Source organism: Panthera leo, chromosome A3 (genome assembly GCF_018350215.1).
Source record: "Panthera leo isolate Ple1 chromosome A3, P.leo_Ple1_pat1.1, whole genome shotgun sequence".
In the NCBI taxonomy this organism is placed as follows: domain Eukaryota; kingdom Metazoa; phylum Chordata; class Mammalia; order Carnivora; family Felidae; genus Panthera; species Panthera leo.
Window position 1 is genome coordinate 38,714,767 of NC_056681.1, and position 24,765 is coordinate 38,739,531.

Below are 24,765 nucleotides of genomic sequence, written 5' to 3' on the forward strand. Positions count from 1 at the left end.
AACATTTTGCTCCATTACTTTGTAATTTGCTCTCCAACTATCCATCCATCCACATATTTTTTCTGAACCATCAAGAAGATAGTATATATATTATGGCCCTTTATCCCTAGATACTTTAGTCTGTATTTGCTAAGAGTGAGAATATTTCTTTACGTACCACAGTACAGTTGTAACAAATTTAACAACGATATAATTTTTTCTATTTATATTCCAATTTTGTAAATTGACCTAGTAACACATTTATAGCATTTCCCCCTTCCCATATAGGATCCAGTCTAGGATCAAGTATTACATTTAGTTGTCAAGACTCTACTATTGTTTAATCTGGAGCATTTCCCTCAGCTTTTGTCTTTTATGACACTGACATTTTTGAAGAATATAGTCCTTTTTTTCTCTTTTCATAGAATGTTCTTCATTTTAGATTTGTCTGATGTTTCCTTGTGCTTAGATTCAGGTTATGCACTTCCAGATGGAATACTATAAAAATGATGTTGTGCCTTTCTCAGGTTATCACATCCAGAGCCACATGATGTCCATCTGCCCCTCACTAGTCACATTAATTTTGATCACAAGGTCAAGTTGTTGCCTGGTTTCCCCATTTATATTTATTTTTCTCTGCAACTAATAAGAATTCTGTGGGGAGACACGTTAAGATCATAAAACAGCCTGCTCTTCCTCAAGAATGAATTTTTTTATAACAGTATTTTCACTATTGTTATAAAAAGTGACCTCTACATAGTAAAAGAAACCTAGGTTTCACTTATTACACTGGAATAAGTTCCATGCAGTCTTAACATCTGTTTTTATTACAGTAGTCCATGCACACAGGGTGTTTATTAAAAACTATTCATTAGGCACTATCTGGGTAGGATATAGGCAATCTGATTTTTAAATCCAACTGGTATCAATGCCCTAGTTTTGGTTTAATAAAAAAATCTCTTTAATTTATGTTACCAGGCTTAGAAATTATACAATTGAAAGAATGTTCTATAAAAAAGAGAAGAAAACAAAGAAATTTGTAAAAGAAACTACTTCTTCTATTTAATTCAAATCATATATGGATTTTGGTTACAATATTATCCAGTCTTTTTAAAGCAGTATGATTTTGAGGTGAACTTTAATTCAAGGACTTAACTTGGATTGAACATAGCTAGCTTAAATAAAATGTTTGAATAGCCAGGTGGTTTAGTTTCTGAGGTTGGTAACAATAAGTCCAAATTGGAAAAAAAAAAAAAAAAAAGAACTTTTTAGAAATAGTTTTTAAATTTAAAAATGTGTGTGTTTTTTGTTGTTTGGTTTTTGAGTTTTGTTTTGGTTTAATTTTTAAAGATGCCTTCTTTCTTATTTTGCTACCATGGACCTCAACATTATGTAAGAGCATGTTTTACAAACCAGTCATCATACTGAATGGGTATACCATTAATTCAGCATTTTTTTCATTGAAGTCAGGAAAACAGAGGGGTACGCCAAAGGCTTACTTACTCTCTTAAAAGGAATACAAACTTTGCTATTGCCCCTTTCTCTTTTGAGCCCAGCTTTTCATTTCTAACATTGTCTTACTTGCAATACAATAAAATTCCAGCCTTTATGACAGAAGAGATGGTTTTTTGATCAATAGAATTCAACAGCCAAAGCATTAGTGTTTTGGGTGGGTTTTTTTTTTTTTTTTTTTTCTTTCTGGAAAGCATTTGTAGCCACAGGCTCAAAGGAGGAAGAAAGGGAGAGGGATTAACTCTCTGCAAGGAAGGTCAAAAACATAATTTACAAGTGAGGCAAGAGGAGCAGCTGTATCTGTTGGCCCAATCAAGACTACCAGCTGGAGAATTTACCAGCAATATGAAAACCACATCGACCAGATGTCAAGCAATGCAACTAGAGGCCAAACATCTTTGGGCTCAATGCAGGACTCTCCACTCTCTTTACTACCCATATTTCATGTTAAATAGTAAGGTGCCTTCCAGAGGCCACCAGCAGGGATAACTGGAACATTTCCACACAAGGGACTTAAATAACATGATGGTACCCCCACCACACTGGCTTAAACACTGAAGTCCACCTCCTACTTGTTCTTTTATTAAAAAGCAATTTTAGCTCGGAGTCAATATGCATGGGTAAGAGAAACTTAAATGGCTGTAAGCCATTTTTATGGCTTATCAGGCTTATTTATATTTGGAAATTATTTTGCCATTGGGAAGAAAAGAGTGTTCTGAAAATACTTATTTGAATAACCATTTTTCCACTCATTCTTTAAACCCATGATGTTCAATACAGTAGCTATTTTGCCACATGTGGCTATCTAAATTAAAAGTAAGTCATTTAGAGGCACCCGGGTAGCTCTGTCAGTTAAGCATCCGACTTCAACTCAGGTCATGATCTCACGGCTCATTGGTTTGAGCCCTACATTGGGCTTTGCGCTGACAGCATGGAGCCTGCTTTGGATTCTGTGTCTCCCTCTCTCTCTGCCCCTCCCCTGTTTGTGCACATGCGCTCGCTCTCTCTCTCTCTCTCTCAAAAATAAATAAACATTAAAAAAAACCCTAAGTAATTTAAATTAAACTAATTTAAAATTCTGTTCCTCAGGTATACTAGCCATATTTCAGGTGCTCAATAGCCACGTGACTAGTGGCTATCACACTGGATAACAAAATATAAATATAAATAATTTCACTCATCACAGAAAATTCTATTAGGCAATGTTGCTCGAAACTCAAAAATCACCTTTAAAGTGAGCAATTATAATTCTTCTCCGTATATACTATGAAACAAAGCAATCTCTGTGCATTCTCTTATGAAATAAGCCTACTAATACAATGTGTGAAAACTGTATTAGTTGAGGGTAAGACAAAGGGGAGGAGAACTCAGCAATACCATTACAAATATAAGTCAATCTTTGTCTGATGAAATGTTCTTGTATGCTGTACTCACAGAAGCCCTGTGATGCTCCTGGCTTGCTGAATAATATAGAGGCCAGTCTGGATGGGTTAGCAATAAGCAATAAACTGACATGTACCCTTAATTTGCTGCATGCATCTTTGATTTGTTAATGATTCAATATTTATCAGACAGTTTGTATCAGAAGTTTCCTTACTTATATTTCCCAATGTGCAAAATAAATTATGTCCTTTAAAAAAGAGGTGGCCCAACTTTACAGCTTTGCAATTGAGGCACTTTAATGCCAAGTAAACATCATATGCCACAGCTGTTTCTAAAACTTTTATGAACAAGAAGAACATGAGGCCAGTATAAAATAAAACCCACAAATTATATTTCTTACTCCCAGACTCACCCACCGTGGGTGCAGTGAAACCAAGCAACTCACGAGGTGCTGTGTATGTCTGTGTGATTGTTGTGACTCACCGAGGGATGCATGCCACAGGCACGTGTCGCCCAGAGCACAGACCTTTGACTCTTCCCACAAGGGCATCATGCCAGGGAATGCCATAACACACCAGAGCACTGGACAAGTTGCATGTGCAAGCACATCGGCTGCCTCTGCCCTTGAACATGTAGGGTGGTATACAAGCACTGTTTTTCCCTCTGTTTCCTTGATCTATTCCAACACTCCCGGCAAAATCACCCAGCCCGGTCAGCCCATCAGTTCTACTCCCACTTTCTCTTCTCAATCCCCAGTTTCTTCTTTTCCAATTATTCACAATAGATGAGGAAGAACAAGATGAAAATAAAAGGAAGGTGGTGTTTCCTAATCTCCCCTGCTTTGTCATTAAAAGCTAAAAAGATCTGCTGTTTTTCTTTGGCATCGTTAACTGTGCTTAATCAGATTCCCATAAAGATCACAGAGTTACTGCCCAACAGAAGCTGAAAAATTTCATTTGTATCAACTTAGCCAGTTAGAGGTTCATGCAACAGCTGCAAGGTTTTCAGGTTATGCCCCAGTGTTCCCGCTTACCTTGGCTTTCCCATCCTGGGCTGACATGTATCCAACACACATGCTCTCTGTCGTGTGGCTCCACAGAAATTCCACTGCCGTGGAAGAGAACACAAGTAGGCACATTCAGATCACAGATGGAAAATAAATCTTTGCTTTTTAATACAACAGTTAAAGATAGCTTTATATTTAACACACTCAGTTCCCTACTTTCCATTTGGTCCTTCATAAATGTCAAGATGATTTAGAACTCAAAACTGTGTAATGCCATTTACTGTGAAATGAAAAATGTATTTCTTTCTTGTCAAAACTTATGATTATTACATGTAAAATAAGTGCTCTTCTGTTTGAAACTTGTAAACTTAAACACACACATGCACCATACATTCATACATACAGTACACAATGATTTAGCACATGTAATATTCCATAACGTAGTTTCCTTTAACACACACACACACACACACACACACACACACACACACACAGAGTCTTGGTTTCTAAATACCATTCTCCATGAAAAGGAACCAGGATTCCTTGGAGAATGTTCGTTCTGGGGCTGGGGCAGAGAAAATATAAAATGAATCTGGAACATCTTTTTGCATGTCAGAAAGTAAGGCAGCTCAAGGAATGATGACAACTTATCAAAATGACCCCGAGGTCAGACTGAGGAGCTTCCACTGGCCAAAGTATCAAAATAAATCATGATAGTAAGGAATTATCACTACTGAATAAAATAAGAACCAATGAACCTATACTAATGCAAGTAAATAAATGAATAAATAAAAGAGAAAGGAAAGAAAGCTCTTCCTTGCAGCAGAATGCCAACTAGTAAATATAGAAGAAATAACAGACTTAGAAAATCATCACGGTTGCTAAAACGAGTGGGTGAAAATTTGAAGATGAGCAAGCTGTTTACATAGTCTCAACATATCTCTCCATAATGTTCTTACAAAATAGAAACGGGGGAAGTGTAGGTTCACTGTGGAGAAACCAATGGGCCCCCCCCTTAATCAAATGATGGAAACTCACATCACCAATTAAGAAAAAATCAACACCACGTGCCCCCTGATAAGACACCGTCAGACGTACACCACCACTCCTGTGGTACTTCTGCCAAAACTGCAGAGCCCAGACTGCGTGAGGAAATACCACACAAACTCGATTACAGGAATACTACTAAAGGACCGATTTGAACTCTTCACAAATGTCAAAGTCAAAACATACACAAAAACCATTCCCATGTAAAGGAGATATGACAACTAAATGCAATGTGTTATCCTGAATAGGTCTGGGGAGGGTGGGGAACATCATAGGCACGATACTGAGACAACTGATGAAATTTAAAAGGGACTATGGCTTAGATAATAATCCCATATCAATATTAAATTTTATGATTTTGATAACTATACCGTGATTATTTAGAAGAATGGCCTGTCTTTAAGAAATATACACTGAACTATTAGGAGTAAAGATAGCTGACATCCACCTTGCCTTCAAATAGTTCATTAAAAAAAAGCACATGTTTAAATGTGTATGATGTGTGTGCGTGTGTGTGTGTGTGTGTGTGTGTGTGTGTGTGTGTCTAGAGGGAAGAGAGGGGAAGGAAGGAGTGAGGATGGAAAGACAAACAGGGTAAAATAAAAACAGTGGGTAAATCTGGGTAAAGGAATAATGGGTGTCTCTTGTATTATTCTTGCAACTTTCCTGTAAGTTTGAACTTCTATTTAAATAAAAAGTGACAAAAGAAAAACCCACAAATATACAGATACACACAGCTCTGTCACCTTCAAGTATGTACTTTCAAAATTCTAAGGTTTTTTTTTTAAGTTTTGATGATGTACTTCTCCAACAAAAATTTCAAAGTCCCTGATAATAAAACTGCATTGCTCAACACTAAACCCTCTGGGTCCCAGACCATCCATCTGTTTATATCTCTGAGCTAATTAAGCCTGAAGACAAGTGTTGGAGTTGAGACACAACTGTGGGATCAGTGATCCTAGACTCTGAAGGCTTTGCCAGACATGTGGGGAAGAAAGAAGCAGTAAGGGGCAAAACTGAATCCTCAGATACGTGGCTCATTCCCTCATCATTAATTAATTATCAAACCTGCCAACCTGCTCAACAGACGCTCTGCTGAAGAGTGCAGGAAAACAGCATCACGCGACGAAGCAAGTTCTCTTCACCAGATGTTTTTTCTTCCTCACACATCTGCTTTGAACTACAAAAAATCTTGAAGTCCAGAGCAAGGTCTGGGATATTCTAAATTGCCTAATAGAGCAAAGGCATTCAAGTCTTACTGAATTTCCTTAGAGTAGTGACAAAGCAATTGTATTTAAATACAAAGTTAAGGCATTTCTAAAATTGCGACTTCTCCTTATGCTCCACATGTTAAGGTGGCTCATGAATTAGCCATGGAAAGAAAAATACATGGAAATATAGTTGATCTAGTCATGAAACTAAAGGATAAACACATTATGCTTTATTTTTTACGACACGATTTTGATGATTTTAGAATGCATTATTCTCTCTAAAAATGTAGCCTGCTTTAAGAAAATATAATATGTAAAAAATTTAGAATTACGAAACAGGATAAATTGGGTACACTGACTGATTTCATTAACTAATTGCTTTTTTAATTAAAGGGCTTCCAATGAAGTTTCTAGACATAGTCTAGGAGTTCTTAAAGAAAATAATGCAGTGTCTAAAAATTCAGTCTTCATTTACTTTTTTCACATTTATTACCAAAAAATTACCATATATTACCAAATTACCAAAAACCATTTATTACCAAAAAAATGTATTTTTGCAATGTGCATTGTACTGACACACAATTTTTAGTACCTTCAACTCAAATATGTATGTATGTATGTATGTATGTATGTATGAGTTACTAGTTCAGGCTGGCTTGAGAAACTCAACAGAAATTTTTTTATAATTTAAATTATAGAATGCTTTTGTAAAGAAATCCTATTTATTTAAGTATATGTCTTACATTAATTTATCAAAATATTTCTTGGTCAAGGGCTTCAGGAAAGCAGGAGAGAGAGCAACTAACATTGAGAATCTATCACGTGCCAGGCACTGTCTTTTGTAATAGAACTCACTAATGCCCGGATGGGGAACCTGAGGCTAAGAGCAAGTAAGTAACATGGCTTAGGTCACTTTAGTAAGTGCATAAACTACAATTCAAACTGGACTTTTGGATTCCAAAACCTGGTGAACTTCCATCGTTCTATTGCTTTGAAATTTACCCAGCATGGAAAGAAAGATTTGTAATTAATGTTATATACTGAAAAGATTAAATTCCTTAACAACACCAAAGGATCACAAAACTTCAAACACAAACACAACTCTTATACATCTCTTAAGAAAAGCTTTTAAAACTGTAACAAACCCAAGAGGCCACAAAAGCCATGATCAATACATTTGACTACATTAAAAATGTTTATAGGGGTGCCTGGGGTGGCTCAGTTGGTTGAGCGTCCAAGTCTTGATTTTGGCTCAGGTCTTGATCCCAGGGTTGTTGGATCGAGTCCCACATCGGGCTTCATGCTCAGCGTGTACCCTGCTTAAAATTCTCTCTCTCTCTCTCTCTCTCTCTCTCTCTCTCTCTCCCCCCACCCCCATCCCTCTCCCCTGCTCACACTCTTTCTCTCTTTCTCTATCAAAAAAAAAAAAATGTGTATTTTCTTTTGCCATATGGGGAAAAAAGTATAGAGACAAATGACACACTAGTGAAAATATCTGCAATTTGTAGCATAGAAAAAGAGCTAATTTTCTTCATACATAAAGATGTGCCACAAATCAATGAGAAAAAGACAAAAGGAAAAAGAGAAAACAAGGGGAATATAAGTGGCTCCAAAACATGAAAAGATGATCTACATTTTTCATACTAAATGTAATGCAAATTAAAACTGCAAACTACCATTATTCAACTATCAGATATCAAAGTTTGAAACATTATGTTAGCTGGGGTAGAGAAAAGAGCACTCTCACAAATGATGGAAGCATAGCCATTTGAAAATACATCCCTGCACTTTGTGGTAGTTATATTCTACAGTGTTGCCATGAACATTGAATTAGCAAATACTGAGCTATTGCTCCTAAGGAAAATACTGGGTTCGATTCCCACAAGCCTCTGGTCACAACATTTTCAATCAGTAAGTAACCTTAAGTGTTTCTGTATAAGACATCTTATATTTCTTTATAATGAAACACAAGCAAAGAAGAGTTAACCATTTTCCTGACCCTAGATGACCTGCTCATGAATTAATTTGGTTTTCAGCCTCAAAACAATGCTGTCCCCCATGCTCTGTTTATTGGTCATTATCTTATGAATGCACAAGTTTAGCTAATTGTCCAGTTTTTCCATGGCTTCATCATGCACCACAGACATTATTTTAGGAATTTTTGGAGCAGCCCTACATACAGATCAATGAATTTCCTCTTCCTTTTTCTGGATGTACGATACTGTTATTCATGAACTCTGAGTTCATCGTCAACAGCGTAACAACTCTTGCCTGAATGATGTTTATCTAACATGCACCCTTTCTCCACAAGGCAGCACAACCTCTTTGCATTAGGAAAACACTTCAACACTGAGCTTGGGGGCCATGTTAATTTCATTAAGATCTTAATTTTAATTTGAGTATAGTTAATGTACAGTATTATATTAGTTTCAAGTGTACAATATAGTGATTCAACAATTCTATACATTACTAGTGCTAATGATGAAAAGTGTACTCTTTAACCCCCATCCCCCCAACCCATCTCCCTATCAGTTTGTTCTCTATAATTAAGAGCCTGTTTCTTGATTTCTCTCTCTCTCTCTCTTCCCTTTTGTTTGCATTGTTTCTTTAATTCAAAATATGACTGAAATCATATGGTATTTGTTTTTCTCGGACTTATTTCACTTAGCATTATACTCTCTAGCTCCAACCATGTTGTTGAAAATGGCAAAATTTCATTCTTTTTTCAAGAGTGAATAATATCCCATTGTGTGTGTGTGTGTGTGTGTGTGTGTGTGTGTGTGTGTGATATATCTTGTTCATCCATTCATCTATCAATGGATACTTAGGATGCTTCCATAATTTGGCTTTTGTAAATAATGCTGCAATAAATACAGCAGTGCATATATCCCACTGAAATAATGTTTTTGTATTTTTAACACTAGTACTGTGATTGCTGGATCATAGGGTAGTTATATTTTCAACTTTTTGAGGACCTTCCATACTGTTTGTCACAGTGACAGCACCAGTTTGTATTCCCACCAACAGTACAAGAGGTAGTTCTATTTTTAACTTTTTGAGGACCCTCCATACTGTTTCTCACAGTAGCTGTACCAGTTTGTCTTCCCATCAACAGTGCAGGGGATTTCTTTATCTCCTACACTTGTATGGATATTAGCCATTCTGACACGTTTCGTGAAGTGAGATCTCATTGTAGTTTATGATTTGCATTTCCCTGATGATGAGTGATGTGCCTCTTTTCATTTGTCTGTTGGCCATCTGTATATCTTCTTTGGAGAAATGTCTCTTCATGTCTTCTGCCCATTTCTTAATTGGATTATGTTTTTTGGGTGTTTAATTATATATTTTGAATACTAACCCTTTATCAGATATTATTTGTAAGTATCTTCTCCCATTCTGTAGGCTGCCTTTTAGTTTTGCTGATTGTTTTCTTTGCTGTGCAGATGCTTTTTATTTTGATGTAGTCCCAATAGTTTATTTTTGCTTTTGTTTCCTTGCCTCAGGGGACATATCTAGAATAAAGTTGCTATGGCTGATGTCAAAGAGAGTACTGTCTGTGTTCCCCTCTAGGATTTTGATGGTTTCAGGTCTCACATTTAGGTCTTTAATCCATTTAAGTTTATTTTTGTGTATGGTGTAAGAAAGTGGTCCAGTTTATTTCTCTTGCATGTTGTCCATTTTCCCAATACCGTTTCTGGAAGAGACTGTCCTTTTCCCACTGGATATTCTTTCCTGCTTTGTCAAAGATTAACTGACCATACTGTTGTGAATTCATTTCTGGATTTTCCATTCTGTTCCATTAATCTATGTGTCTATTTTTATGCCACTCCCATACCATTTTGATTACTACACCTTTGTAATATAACTTCATATCTGGAATTATGATCCTTTGGCTTTTCTTTTTCAAGATTGCTTTGGCTATTCAGATTCTTCTGTAGTTACATACAAATTTTAGAATTGTTCTAGTTCTGTGAAAAATGCTATTGGTATTTTGATAGGGATTTCATTAAATCTGTAGGTTGCTTTGGGTAATATAGCATTTAAATGATATTCTTTCAACCTATGAGCATTGAATATCTTTTCTTTTTTTATAATTTTTTTAATGTTTATTTACTTTTGAGACAGAATCAGAGCATTAACAGGGGAGGGGCAGAGAGAGAGGGAGACACAGAATCTGAAGCAGGCTCCAGGCTCTGAGCCGTCAGTACAGAGCCCATCATGGGGCTCGAGCTCGCGGACTGTGAGATCATGACCTGAGCTGAAGTCGGACGCTTAACCGACTGAGCCACCCAGGCGCGCCCCCCCCCCTTTTTTTAAATTTAGATGCAAGTAAGTTAACATATAGTGTAGTATTGGTTTCAGGAGTAGAAATTGGTGATTCATCACTTACATATAACACCCAGTGGCTCATCCCAGCAAGTGCCCTCTTTAATGCCCATCACCCATTTAGCCCATTCCCCCTGCCACCATTTCCATCAACCCTCAATTTGTTCTCTATATTTAAGAGTCTCTTATGGTTTGCTCCCCTCTATTTTTATCTTATTTTATTTTTCCTTCTCTTCTCCTATGTTCATCTGTTGTGTTTCTTAAATTCGTCATGAGTGAAATTATATGATATTTGTCTTTCTCTGAATGGCTTATTTCACTTAGCATAATACACTCTAGTTCCATCCACATTGTTGCAAATGGTAAGATTTCATTCTTTTTGATCACTGAGTAACATTCCATCGCATATATATATCACAACTTCTTTACCCGTTCATCAGTCAATGGACATTGGGCCCTTTCCATAGTTTGACTATTGTTGATAGCACTGCTATTAATATTGCATGGACTCCTTTGAATCAGCATTTTGTAACCTTTGGATAAATACCTAATAGTGTAATTTCTGGGTGGTAGGGTAGTACTATTTTTAACTTTTTCAGGAACATCCATACTGTTTTCCATAGTGGCTACACCAGTTTCCATTCCCACCAACAGTGCAAGGGGGTTCCCTTTTCTCTGCATCTTCGCCAACATCTGTTGTTTCCTGAATTGTTCCTTTTAGTTATTCTGACAGGTGTGAGGTGGTATCTCATTGTGGTTTTGATTTGTATTTCCCTGATGATGAGTGATATTGAGCATCTTTTCATGTGTCTGTTAGCCATCTGGATGTTTTCTTTGGAAAAGTCCTCTACCAATTTCTTCATTGGATTGTTTGTTTTGGGGGGGATTGAATTTAATTAAGTTCTTTACAGATTTTGGATACTAACCCTTTACCAGACATGTCATTTGTAAATATCTTCTCCCATTCCAAAGGTTGACTTTTAGTTTTGTTGTTTCCTTCACTGGGCAGGAGCTTTTAATCTTGATGTGGTCCCAGTAGTTCATGTTTGCTTTTGTTTCCCTTGCCTCTGGAGACATGTCTGGTAATAAGTTGCTGTGGCTGAGGTCAAAAAGGTTACTGCCTGTATTCTCTTCTAGGATTTTGATGTCTCCTGTCTTACATTTAGGTCTTTCATCCAATTTGAATTTATTTCTGTGCATGGTGTAATAAAGTTGTCCAGTTTAGGGACTCCTGGGTGGCTCAGTTGGTTAAGCATCCAACTCTTGACTTGAGCTGAGGTCATGATATCACGGTTTATGAGTTTGAACCCTGCATTGGGCTCTGTGCTGACAGCATGGAGCCTGCTTGGGTTTCTGTCTCCCTCTCTCTCTGCCCCTCCCCCACTGGCTCTCTATCTCTCAAAAAATAAAATTTTTTAAAAGAACAATTAAAAAAAATTGGTCCAGTTTCATTCCTCTGCATGTCACTGTCCAGTTTTCCCAACACCATTTGCTGAAGATGCTGCCTTTTTCCATTGGATACTCTTTCCTGCTTTGTCAGAGATTAGTTGGCCATAGGTTTGTGGGTCCATTTCTGGTTTTTCTATTCTGTTCCATTGATCTAAGTGTCTTTGTGCCAATACCATACTATCTTGATAATTCCAGCTTTGTAAATACAGCTTGAAGTCTGGAATTATGATGCCTCCATCTTCACAGTTTTCTTTTGCAACATTACTTTGGCTATTTGGGGTCTTTTCTGGTTCCATACACATTTTAGAACTGTTCTAGCTCTGTGAAGAATGCTGATGTTATTTTGATACGGATTGCAGTGAATGTGGAGATTGCTTTGAGTAGTATAGACATTTTAACAATATCTGTCCTTCCAATCCATGCACATGGGATATTCTTCCATTTCTTTGTGTCTTCTTCAATTTCTTTCAGAAATGTTCTATAGTTTTCAGCATATAGATCTTTTACCTCTTTGGTTAGGTTTACTTCTAGGTATCTTATGGGTTTTGGTGCAATTGTAAATGGGATCAATTCCTTGACTTCTCTTTCTGCTGCTTCATTATTGGCATATATTAATGCAAGATTTCTGTACTTTGATTTTATATCCTGCAACTTTGCTGAATTCATGTATCACTTTTAGCAATTTTTTGATGGAGTCTTTCAGGTTTCCCATGTAGAGTATCATGTCATTTGTGAAGATTGGAAGTTTAACTTCTTCCTTGCCAATTTGTATGCCTTTTATTTATTTTTGTTGTCTGATTGCTGAAGTTATGGAATGTCTTTTCATTCCCTTGTATCATCAATTTCTTTCATCAGTGTTTTAAAGTTTTTACAGTACAGGTCTTTCACCTCCTTGGTTAGGCTTATTCCTAGGTATCTTATAATTTTTGGTGCAATTATAAATAGGACTGTTTTCTTAATTTCTCTTTCTGTTGCTTCATTATTGATGTATACAAATGCAACAGATTTCTGCACACTGATTTTGCATCCTGCCTCTTTACTGAATTCATTTATTAGTTCTAGCAGTTTTTTGGAAGAGCCTTGCAAGGACTTTCATTACTATGTTGAATAAAAGTGGTGAGAATGGCCATCTCTGTCTTGTTCCTTATCTTAGGGGGAAAGCTTTAAGTTTTTCATCGAGTAGGATGTTAGCTGTGGGTTTCTCATATATGGCCTTTATTATGTTGAGGAATGTTCCCTCTAAACTTACTTTGTTAAGGATTTTTATCATGAATTGATGTTGTATTTTGTCAAGTGTTTTCTCTGAATCTATCAAAATGACCATATGCTTTTTATCCATTCTCTTGTTGATGTGATATATCACATTGATTTGTGAAAACTGAACAATGCTTGCATCCTGGGAATAAATTCCACTTGATCATGGTGAATAACTTTTTAAAATGTAGTTTTGTATTCAATATGCTAGTATTTTATTGAGAAGTTTTTGCATCTATGTTCATCAAAGATATTGGCCTGCATTTCTCTTTTTTGGTAGTGTTTTTATCTGCTTTTGGTATCAGGTAATGCAGGCCTCATAGAATAAATTTGGAAGTTTTCCTTTTTCATTTTTTGGAATCGTTTGAGAATACTTTTTTTAAATTAAATTTTAGGCAAAATACAGTGCAATATTGGTTTCAGGAGTAGAATTCAGTGATTCATCATTACATACAGCACCCAGTGCTCATCAAAAGGGCCTTCCTTAATATCCATCACCTATCTAGCTCATCCCCCACTCACCTCCCTCCATCAACGCTCAGTTTATTCTCTATCATCAAGAGTTTCTTGTGATTTGTTTCCTTCTCTTCTTGTTTTTTTCCTCCCCTTCCCATATGATTATCTGTCTTGTTTCTTAAATTCTACATGAGTGAAATCATATGGTATTTCCCTTTCTGCTTGACTTATCTCACTTAGCATAATACATTCTAGCTCCATCCAGGTTGTTGCAAATGGCAAGATTTCATTCTTTTTGATGGCTGAGTACTATTCCATCATTTATATATACCACATCTTCTTTATCCATTTATCAGTCAATGCACATTTGGGTTCTCTCCATAGTCTGCTGCTTGTTGATAATGCTGCTATAAACATTAGGATTCAGGTACCCCTTCATATCCATATTTTTTGTATCCTCTGGGTAAATACATAGTAATGGAATTGCTGGATCTAGGGTAGTTTTATTTGTAGTTTTTTGAGGAACCTCCATACTGTTCTTCAGAGTGGCTACACCAGTTTGCATTCCTACCAACAGTGCAAGAGAGTTTCCTCTTTCTCCGTATCTTTGCCAACACCTGTTGTTTCTTGTGTTGTTAATTTTAGCCATTCTGACAGGTGTGAGGTGGTATCTCATCGTGGTTTTGATTTGTATTTCCTTGGTGATGAGTGATGTTGTACATCTTTTCCTGTTAGCCATCTGGATGTCTTCATTGGGAAAGTGTCTATTCATGTTGAAAAGAATAGGTATTAATGCTTCTTTAAATATTTGTTATAATTTGCCTGTGAAGCCATCTGGTCTTAGACTTTTGTTTGTGATGATTTTTTTGACTACTGATTAATTTCACTGCTGATTATTTATATAATTTTGTATTTCTCCTGATTCAATGTTGGTAGTTTATATGTTTCTAGGAATTTATCTATTTCTTCCAAATTGTCCAATTTATTGGCATATAACTTTTCCTCATATTCTCTTACAATCCTTTGTATTTCTGTACTATCATTTGTTATTTCTCCTCTTTAATTTCTGATTTTGAGTCCTCTCTCTTTTTTGATGAGTCTGGCTAATGGTTTATCAATTTTGTTGATATTTTCAAAGAAGCAGCTCCTGGTTTCATTGATATGTTCTATTATTTTTTAGTTCATATATTTTTCTTATTTCTGCTCTAACTTTATTATTTACTTCATTCTTTTGGTTTGGGATTTCAATTGTTCGTCTTTTTCTAACGCCTTTATGTGTAAGGGTTAGGTTGTTTATTTGAGGTTTTTCTTGTTTCTTAAGGTAGACCTGTATTGCTAAAACCTTCCCTCTTAGAACAGTTTTTGCTGCATCTCAAATGTTTTGGACTGTGTGTTTTCATTTTCATTTAATTTCATTTTGATTTCCTCTTTGATTTGTTGGTTGACCCATTTATTGTTTAGTAGTATGTTATTTAACCTCCATGTATTTGTTCTCTTTTCAGATTTTTTCTTATGGTTTTCTAGTTTCATAGCATTGTGGTCAGAAGAAATGCATGAAATGACTTTGATTTCTTTGAGTATGTTGAGATTTGTTTTGTGGGCTAACATATGATCTTTCTGGAGAATGTTCTATATGCACTTGAAAAGAATATGTATTCTGCTGTTTTAGGAAGGAACATTCTGAACATATCTGTTAAATCCATCTGGTCCAATATATCATTCAAAGCCACTGTTTCCTTGTTGATTTTCTATTCGGATGATCTGTTCATTGATGTAAGTGGGGTGTTAAAGTCCCCTACTAGTATTGTACTATTATTGATTAGTTCATGTTTGTTATTAACTGCTTTAAGTATTTGAGTGCTCCTATGTGGATGCATAAATATTTACAATTGTTCTACCTTCTTGGATTGTCCCCTTAATGATTATATAGTGTCTTTGTCTCTGTTACAGTGTTTGTTTTAAGGTCTATTTTGTTCTATGTAAGTATTGCTACCCTAGTTTTCTCTCCACACCTCCCTAAAAATCTTAATTATCCTATCAATCTATATTATCTAAGAATTAATTTCTTCTATAGATTATGACATTCTGAACTTCTGAAATTTGATGTAATAATACCATAAATTTTCAATTGTCCTTCATGAGAATGCTTTATTATGATATGAAACTGATCTAATGCTATCAAATTGTTTTATGTCTCATGACTACCTAAAATATAATCAAATCTTATGAAAGGCCATGAATAAGTCCCTACATAAATTTACACTGGGCACATATAATTAGGGCAAAATCTGTTATGTTTAAAGAACAATCAAAATGAACAAAAATTTATTCCCAATAGAAATTTAAAAATTGCAAAACTTCTATAAGTTTTTAAAAATGAATACAAAACATTTATTTGTCTCAGGCCAGTTTATCTCACAAACTTTTAAAACTGTCTAATTAACTCTTAATTTATAATTAAAACCTGGCAAAAGATAGAGTTACATAGGGAAAAAAAATAATAGAACAGTAGTATTTCTTATCATGAGTGATATCTAGAAGTCTATAATTTGTTTCTTGTTTTTAAGGACTATAATTGAAATTATTTCATAAACTTAAAATGGAAGTTTATGGTAAGAGTATTAAGAAATAATTCTAATAATCACACAGCAAACCAGGCAGATGTTATATTATAGTAATGGGATTTTTCCACGTGTAATTATTCCATGTAGAGAATCATGAACTCAAGCAGCATACAAGGTAAATGAATAGCCTGGAGTGCAATGCCTGAGCCTGTGAAAAAGCCATGTTGCTTTGGTAGTGGCTGGTGACTGCACTTAAACTACTAATCTGAAAAGCCTATTGTTTTGTAGAAAGCCAAAGCACAGGGATTGTGAAGCTACTGAAAATGACCAGACCATGAAAAGATCTCCATCAGAAAACTTTAAGAACCAAAGCCATGCTGAAATAAATTCCTGAATGGGTTTAACATGTGAAAAATGGTCAAAGGATTTGGCAAGTTTCTTCTCTACCAGCTGACTTCACATCACATCATATCACATCACATAAGTATGATATGAAAAAAAGGCCAACACTACTGATCCTGTTGCAGTGCCAGAGAATGTGTTAGGTAGGATGTGCTGTGCATGTGCTCCTCATGAATGACAGGTTAATGGTATTATAGGGACATCCAGAATGGATTCGCACATAATCTTAGAGGTTAGCCTTTCTGGAAAGTTGCATTTAATGGTTTGGAATAAAGAAACTCACCCACAGTATAATGCCCAAGAGTGGTTCTACTTTAGTCATAGTGTCCCTCCACTATATGAGACAGCCTTTAGTCCCTATGTAAGGCTTTGACTCCTGGGGACATTTAAATCACCACCTTTACTGGTTAACATTAGAGCTACAAGCCATCCCTTGTAAGATGTTCCCCCCATGATACCTCTTTCTCTTTCAAATGATTCACAGGTCATTCTGTTTAAATTAAGTCAAATAAAATTTCTTTACCAGGGGTGCAAGCAAGTTTTCTCTATCCAAACAGATTCTCTTTTCTGACCAGAGAGAAGCTCTTAGCCATCCCTCTAAAAAAAAGTTGTTGTTCTTCAATTGTTGTTAACAACCCCCATCTGCACTGGCTCCCGCACCCATTTAAAACTCCTCTGCCTGGCTTCACATCCCAGACTTTCTTGCAAGGAAAACAGAACTTTAACATCAGAACTGTCTTGGGCTAGGCAGTTGCCAAGTCAGCTGCTGCTCTTTAGACTTAGGTGGAATGTCTTCCCCTTAGACGTTCTACACAGTGCTTTAAGTTATAGCTTGCTGAATAAAGACAAATTCATTTTTAAAATGGGAAGAGTGAGGAACCATAAATGGAACAGCCTCCTATTGTCTCTGTAGATTTTTCCCCCTGGTTGTTAGTTTCTTTATAACCCAGTATGGGGCTCACACAGGGATGCTTTACTGTCCTGACATGGAATCCTTAAGATTCATCTTGTGTGTCCCCCTGTGGCCATTAAGTGGTTTTGAGCTGGCTTGCCTCCCTAAAAAACTTTAACCACTGAACTGTATTAAAAAGAATGGGTTCTATAGAACCTTGGCTATACTAAGCCAAGAAAATAACTATTCTCTCTTCCCAAGGCTCACCCTGATTGGTTCAATACTAAAGAAGCATGATGACTGAAAAGGAGGAAGGGGATGTGGGTCAAATACAAGCCTCAAAGGACAATTCAGCTCTCTTCCTTTATCATTTTATTGTATTAGAAACTTCCGGAAATAGGGACCACTGGATGGAACCTAGAAGTTCTCTGATGAACAGGAAAGCATTCAGTGACACAAGTTTTACTGAAACATGATTTCATCCATTCAACAAATATTTTTTTAGGATTTATTTCATATAGGAGTAATCTCTATCTCCTTTTGAGCAGATGAAAATGGACTATAAAATTTGTCAAAATGTTTTTCTGAGAGTTTTAGGAGAACCACGGTAATAAGAGTTACATAACCACTAGAATTCTATTCATAAATCTTTATATTATTTATATCAGATGGAAAATTTTGTAGCCAAAAAAAACCAAAAAAACAAAAAAAAAAAACCTACATGGTTTGATTACAGCTAGAACTATAGTTCTCAGGATGGAGGAAAAAAATTACAGATAAACCTCTATTTCTAATTTTTTTCTTTTTTTTAAGTACATTAGTGATGGGACGCCTGGGTAGCTCAGTCAGTTAAGCGTCCAACTCTTGATTTCAACTCAGGTCACCATCTCACAGTTCCTGAGACTGAACCCCACATCAGGCTCTGCATTGACAACATAGAGCCTGGTTGGGATTCTCTCACTCCCTTTCTCTGGCCCTACCCACTTGCTCACTCTCTCTCTCTCTCAAAACAAATAATTTTTTAAAAAACTACAGTTAGTGATATTTAAAGGAAAAAAATGTTCTTTTATAAGGCAAACAAAGCAGATTATATCCATTTGTAATCAACATTTTTGTCTTAAAAATGACAACTAATTCTGAAAAATATAAATCTCAGAGCACTACATCAATAGATTAATGCAACTCAGTTATTAAAAAGTTTAAATATCATGTCTGCTTATTTACTTTGCATTTAAAAACAACTACTTAATTTGCTTATTTCCATCTGATCCCTAAATAAGAACCAAAATGTCAGCCTCTATCAAGACTATAATGAAGATATAATAATTCCAAAGCATTGCTGAGGCACTAAAGAAATAATTTTCCACCCACCTCCCAGGATGTTGTATGGAAGTACTGAATCACTGTATTGTACACCTGAAACTAATATTATACTGTATGTTAACTAACTGGAAATTAAATAAAAAGAAAAGAAAGCAGTTTCCAACCATGACACTGGACCCTCTTTACAGACAGTTTTAGTTATATTTCTAAGACAAGTTATTAACGTCAGACAAGCATCCAGCACTACCTCTTTTCCACTACCAGCCTAATAGCTAATTTGCCTTCTCTTGAGGAGTTATTTTTATGATCATGTGAGCCCAACAGAATGCCTCCTCGTAAGTGCTCATGGTGGCATGTGCCATGAAATGGAAATAAGTGATACTGCCGGGGCCCCAAGAATGAAGCTCCTTTGAAGTGCATGTGTTTGTGTGTGCTCGCCAAATTTTTAATGCCAGTAAAACCAAAAGGCAGTTTGGAATTTTAACTTACAGTAAAATGACCTTTTATCTTTTTAATGTTCCAGGAAGCATCAACTCAATCTAACATTTTTTATTCTTAAACCATAGCATGTTTTGGTAACAGTGACAAGAAGAGTACTTGATAAAGAACTTTGCTTGTTCTAAGAAGGGGGGAAGGGAATGCCACATTTAAGCTCTAACTGGCAAGTGAAGAACAGTTTAATTTGATAGAGCTAAGTCGAAAATGATAGAAGGATTCATTATTCTTTGAAGTAATTATGTAAGAAATTGCAAAACTTCTCACATAGAAAAATCATGTACATACCATTTATATAAAGTCAGGCCCACATGGGGGCTTCAAAAATACGGGTTATGGGCTATTTCTTAGGCTGGGTGGTGGGTTCACAGGTGTTCATTTTATTATTATCCTTTATAACTCACAAATTTATTACATTCTTTTAAAAATATATGAAACATTTCATAGTTAAGATGAAAAACGGGAAAAAGGGGTAGCTGGACAATTATAAGCAATATCGTGTACACCACTTAATTATCAGCATAATGAACATATGCCTGGATAGCAAGGAACCTGGAGTCATTCTCTGAGTAAGGTGAGGGTAACTTAATGGGGGAGTAACAATTACCATATGTGTTCATCAGATGATCAGCCTCTGGCTGAACTGTGTGCCTCAAATTTATTTTGGATAAAGGACTCCCAACAGCAGCACAGAGGCCACTGGCTGAACACACAGCCCCTAAGAGCCCCTATGCCTCCTATCCTGAATTGCTTAAGATTTTCCTTAAATATATGGAGGCTGTTTCTCATTGATCCCCATACTCACTGCTTCTTAGTAACCATTCTCAAGCAGGGACCCTTGAACTTCACAAGGTCTGTGAGGCTCCCACCAACACAGTAAAGGCAAGCTACAAGGAAAGAAATGAACTCATATAGAGAGATGGCTGTTTATGCCATATATTTGCATAGACTCTAATTACTTGTATCAAATCACAAGTTTAAAACAGAAAAGGACTCATTTCTTTCCACTGGGAGGTTTGAGATGACTTTGTTTACACAATTATTAACCATACTATATATAGCAGCCTCAATAAAGCACTTTTGTACAGGCCTGGAAAGCACATGTAATTGTACTTTAGCAGGTAAAATATATATTGTTGTTATTGGTTTTTTTCTCTCTAAAAGCAGAGAGAAAAATTAATTCTTTTCAGTTGTTTCACTCCAGGGACAAGCATTTGCTTTACGTTAAAACAGTGATTTGTAGGCTGAGATTTGTCAGCATCTCATGATCTGGGAGGTGGGAGGTGGAGAGATGGGTGTTGCAAACACATTCACATCCAAATTGTCATTTTGCAAGGCTGTTTGCAGAGGCTGTCTCCTGCGATCCATTTAAACTGTCTCCAAAACTTGTTCCCAAACACTCGTCATTATCCAACATTTCCAAGCCATATTGTTTGTTTGTTTGTTTGTTTGTTTGTTTTTAGAGCACGTGAATATACCTTATATGACATTTCATTTTTCTGGAAGAGTGTCAATTTCTTTTAGCATTTCTGTTAAAGAATCAATAGAGAAATTCCACTTGGCACTTAACTCGTTCACCTAATAGTTAGAAGCTACTATGGTGGGTGGGTATAAGGTTGGATAGGACACAGTCATTGCCCTCAAATGATTCACAATCTGGTGGTGTGATTCTCAGAGGCAGCTGAAGCTTCTAGTGCTTGGAAAGGTATTTTAAACCCCTGGATCCTCCATGTGAGTCACTGGCACTCAAAAATCTGTGATCTATTCCTGTCAAATATTTGGGCTCAGAAAAAAGCTTAAGAGGTGTGAGCCTAGAGGGAGGGACAGACACTTTAACACATGTCTAGGATGTGTCACGGCAAGTGTTGCAAGGGATGCCAAATGCATGTTGCAAAAAAAAAAAAAAAAATGCACACACACACACACACACACACACACACAAGGAAGGAACAAATCACCTGGGGAAAGGATTTCCAAAGGATTCCAAGAATATTCACATCTGTCCTGGGTCTTAAAAGAAGGAATGTAATTGGCCCAAGGCATCCCAAGCACAGGTAAAAGCACATGAAGGTTACTGGGGAAAAACAGGACCCTTTGGAAGACGACCAACCAATCTGGAGTGGCAAGAACTTGGGGCATTGAGGATGTGTAGAGGGAAGGACTAATTGGAAACAACAATGAAAGCATGTTCTGGGGTTAGATCAGAGGAGGACTTTCCCATCCAGTTCAGTAGTTCTTGTCTGTCTTCTAGGGAAATGACCAGCAGAGGCAGGAGTATATATGTGTTCTCAGGGAAGAACTGAAAAGTAGGGAGTGAGTGATAGTAACAGATACAGGTTTTGTCTTTATTTTAACACACAGAGAAAGTTATTAAACATTTAGCTTAGACATAGAGTAAACGAATTACATATACTTTAGTGGCTCTTCTTTTGACCACTATTCCCCTGATCCTAGGATTAGTCTCTCCAAGCCACAATTAGGTCTAGTTCTCATTTTTGCCCTTTCTTCATGGCAGCCTGCTTCTCTCCTGACTGCCCATTTCTGAGCCCACAGTTAGGTTCTCTGGACCAGCTACAGATGTATTATCGAGAGCAAAGTCTGGTGACAATATGGAGATGGGAGACGAATAGAGGTGGGGTGGGTAAGGAGACAGTCTGGAAAAGAGTGACTAGGGACTGCAAGCTAGGGAAGGCACTGATTTCATTTGTCCCAGAGGATGTCAAAGAAGAAAACCAGGATCCACTGATGCAATATTTTAGAATGAGCTGCCTAAAGATGCAACAGAGCACCTTGATTTGTTATAACTATTTAGACAAACTAGAGGCCCCTTTGGCAGTGAGAGGGTTTAAAAGGTTTGTTAGTTATCTGTGTTGGCATAAATCACACCAAAATGTAGTGGTTTAAAACAACAAACATTTATTATCTCAGTTTCTGTGGGTGAGGAATTCAGGAGTGGCTTTGTTGGGTGATTCTTGCTCAGAGATTCATATTCTCCCTCATGGTTGCAGTTACCTGAAAGTTCGCTCAGAGCTGAGGCTATTGGCAAGAAGTCCCAATGCCTTGCTGGTTACTGGAAGGAGGGCTCAGTTTTTTGCCACATGGACCCCTCTCTAGTGCTGCCTGAGTTTTCATACAACATGACAGTTGGTCCTTCTGAGAGTGAGTGATCCAATAGAGAAAGCAAGGAGGATGTCACAATGCCTTTAAAAAAATTTTTTTAATGTTTATTTTTGAGAGAGAGAGACAGATACGAGCAAGGGAGAAGCAGAGAGAGAGACAGAGAGAGAGAGAGAGGGAAAAACACACACACACAGAATCTGAAACAGGCTCCAGGCTCTGAGCTGTCAGCACGGATGTGAGGCTTGAACTCGGAAACAGTGAGATCATGACCTGAGCCAAAGTAGGATGCTTAACAGACTGAGCCACCCAGGCACCCCCACAATGCCTTTTTTGATCTAGCCTCAGAAGTCACACTCTATCACACTGCCATATTCTTAAGCCTTAGAAGAAGAGTCCCAAGAGAGGAATTAAGCTCCACTTCTTGCAAACAGTTTATGGACAAAGCATATGTAACAAGGTCACACAAGAGGATTTTTAACATTCCTTCATACCTGAGATTAGCCAATTCTATTAATAAACCAGTAAACAGAGGATAAACCTGGAAAGTGCCCTATATTTGAGTCATCCCATGCCCTGAAGTGGCCCACTGGGGCTCTTGTAACTGATGTATTTGTCAAGAGGAAAGGTTCAGTAATGGATTTCTGGAAACTCCACCAAATGACAATAGCGTTTGATTGAAACTGCTCTTGTGGTGTAATGGAAACACTATTTACGATTTTCAGAAAAGAGAGTGGGCACAGAAAAAGCTTAAGTTAGAGACTATTTTGCTTATACTATTCTTCAGATAAAAAATGAACAATATACAGCAATCAAGTGTTTTTTTTTAATTTTGGGAATTATTTTATTTGGATTGTAGAAAAGAAAGACTTCTGAGCTCTCCTGGTTACTAGGTATTACTAAGTATTAGGAAGCATAAGTTTATAAAGTTATAGTCTCATGAGAGTTCTATAAGGCAGTAAATGAGAAGTTATGGTCCAAAGATGAGGCAAATTAAATTGTGGCCTGCTTTGGAGCAACTGATGGGGTATAGCATGGAAGAATTCACTTGACCTTGATATTTTAAATATTCTCCCTTTACAGGCAGAGGTTTATGACAGATACTTCTTATGGATCCAGTCTTCCACTACTGGGATCTGCAGTGAATAATATTTATAAAATCTTGATACTGTCTATACTGGTTACTAATTGTCACTGTTCAGAACCTCCAATCAAAGTGTAGAAGACAAGTTAGATATAGGACAGAATATGGATGGTAATAACTATGACATTATTGCTAGGGATTGAGGTGAGAGTTGGAGTGGGGAAGGAGGAGAAAAGAAGAGCACAAGAACTTTCCTGAACTTACATAGTCAAAGGGGGGTGAGATATGGTTGATAGAAATTGTATAAAGTTGAGGAATCAAGAAATAAATCAAGAAACAATGTTACAGTTGCAATAAAATTAAAACTTATGATTTCAAGTTAGAGTAGAAATCTATCAAAAGCCAGGAGGAAAGGGAAGTGGAAAGTGGTATGAGCTACATTCTTAATTTTTTTTTCCTAAAAAGAAGTCACACACTACTGACTAACCAAGAAATAGAAATATGAGCATATCCTATAGAGTGAAGGTGTTTCCTACAAGAATAACCAGAACCATGAGGCACCTGGGTGTCTCAGTCAGTTAAGTGTCTGACTTCAGCTCAGGTCATGATCTCAAGGTCTGTGGGTTTGAGCCCTGCATTGGGCTCTGTGCTGACAGCTCAGAGCCTGGAACCTGCTTTAGATTCTGTGTCTCCCTCTCTCTCCACCCTCCCCCACTCGCACTCTGTCTCTCTCTCTCTCAAAAATAAATAAACATTAAAAAAAAAAAAAAAAAAAAAGAATATCCAGAACCAGAGACTGGTGACTCTGGGACTGGGGTGGCCAAGGTGACTTTCACATCTCCTTTCCTATATTTCTATACTAGATTTGCTTTCTTATCTGTACTGAACGTACATGACTCTTTTGAAGCAAACAAATGTAAAAATCCATGGATTTGGTATAATCTATAAGTTTATACTAACCTATGTTCACCAGGTTTTAGGTAAACTTTATAAACATCAATCACTCTAGTTATTTTTAACAAATGGTAAGATTTCACTTATTTTAGAAATTCACACTTTGCATCTCATTCTTCTTGAGACAGAGAGTAGGAATCAGTTTACAAATTACTACATTGGTGATAAAAACTATTTAAAATGAGCTGGAATTCCATGACTTTTCTATATATATGCTTTTCTATACTCTACCACCAAAAAGGAAAGGACAACCTTACAATTTTCAGGATTAACTCTAAAGGGCAAGAATCTAGGCTCAGTAAAGAACTGAT

The 24,765-nt window shown here is 36.6% G+C and overlaps 1 protein-coding gene across 10 annotated transcripts in view; it reads right to left on the minus strand.

The window, feature by feature from the left end:
* The window catches only part of TASP1 (taspase 1), a 341,560-nt gene that overhangs the window by 98,885 nt on the left and 217,910 nt on the right, over positions 1-24,765 (minus strand). For 5 of the 10 annotated variants that reach the window (XM_042931627.1, XM_042931625.1, XM_042931628.1 and 2 more), the window contains one exon: positions 3,908-3,981. In XM_042931627.1, coding sequence (XP_042787561.1) covers positions 3,908-3,981 — 74 coding nt within the window. Of the gene's footprint in view, positions 1-3,907; positions 3,982-20,104; positions 20,187-24,765 lie in introns of those variants that run through there. The other 5 variants (XM_042931624.1, XM_042931623.1, XM_042931631.1 and 2 more) reach the window with 2 other exon arrangements.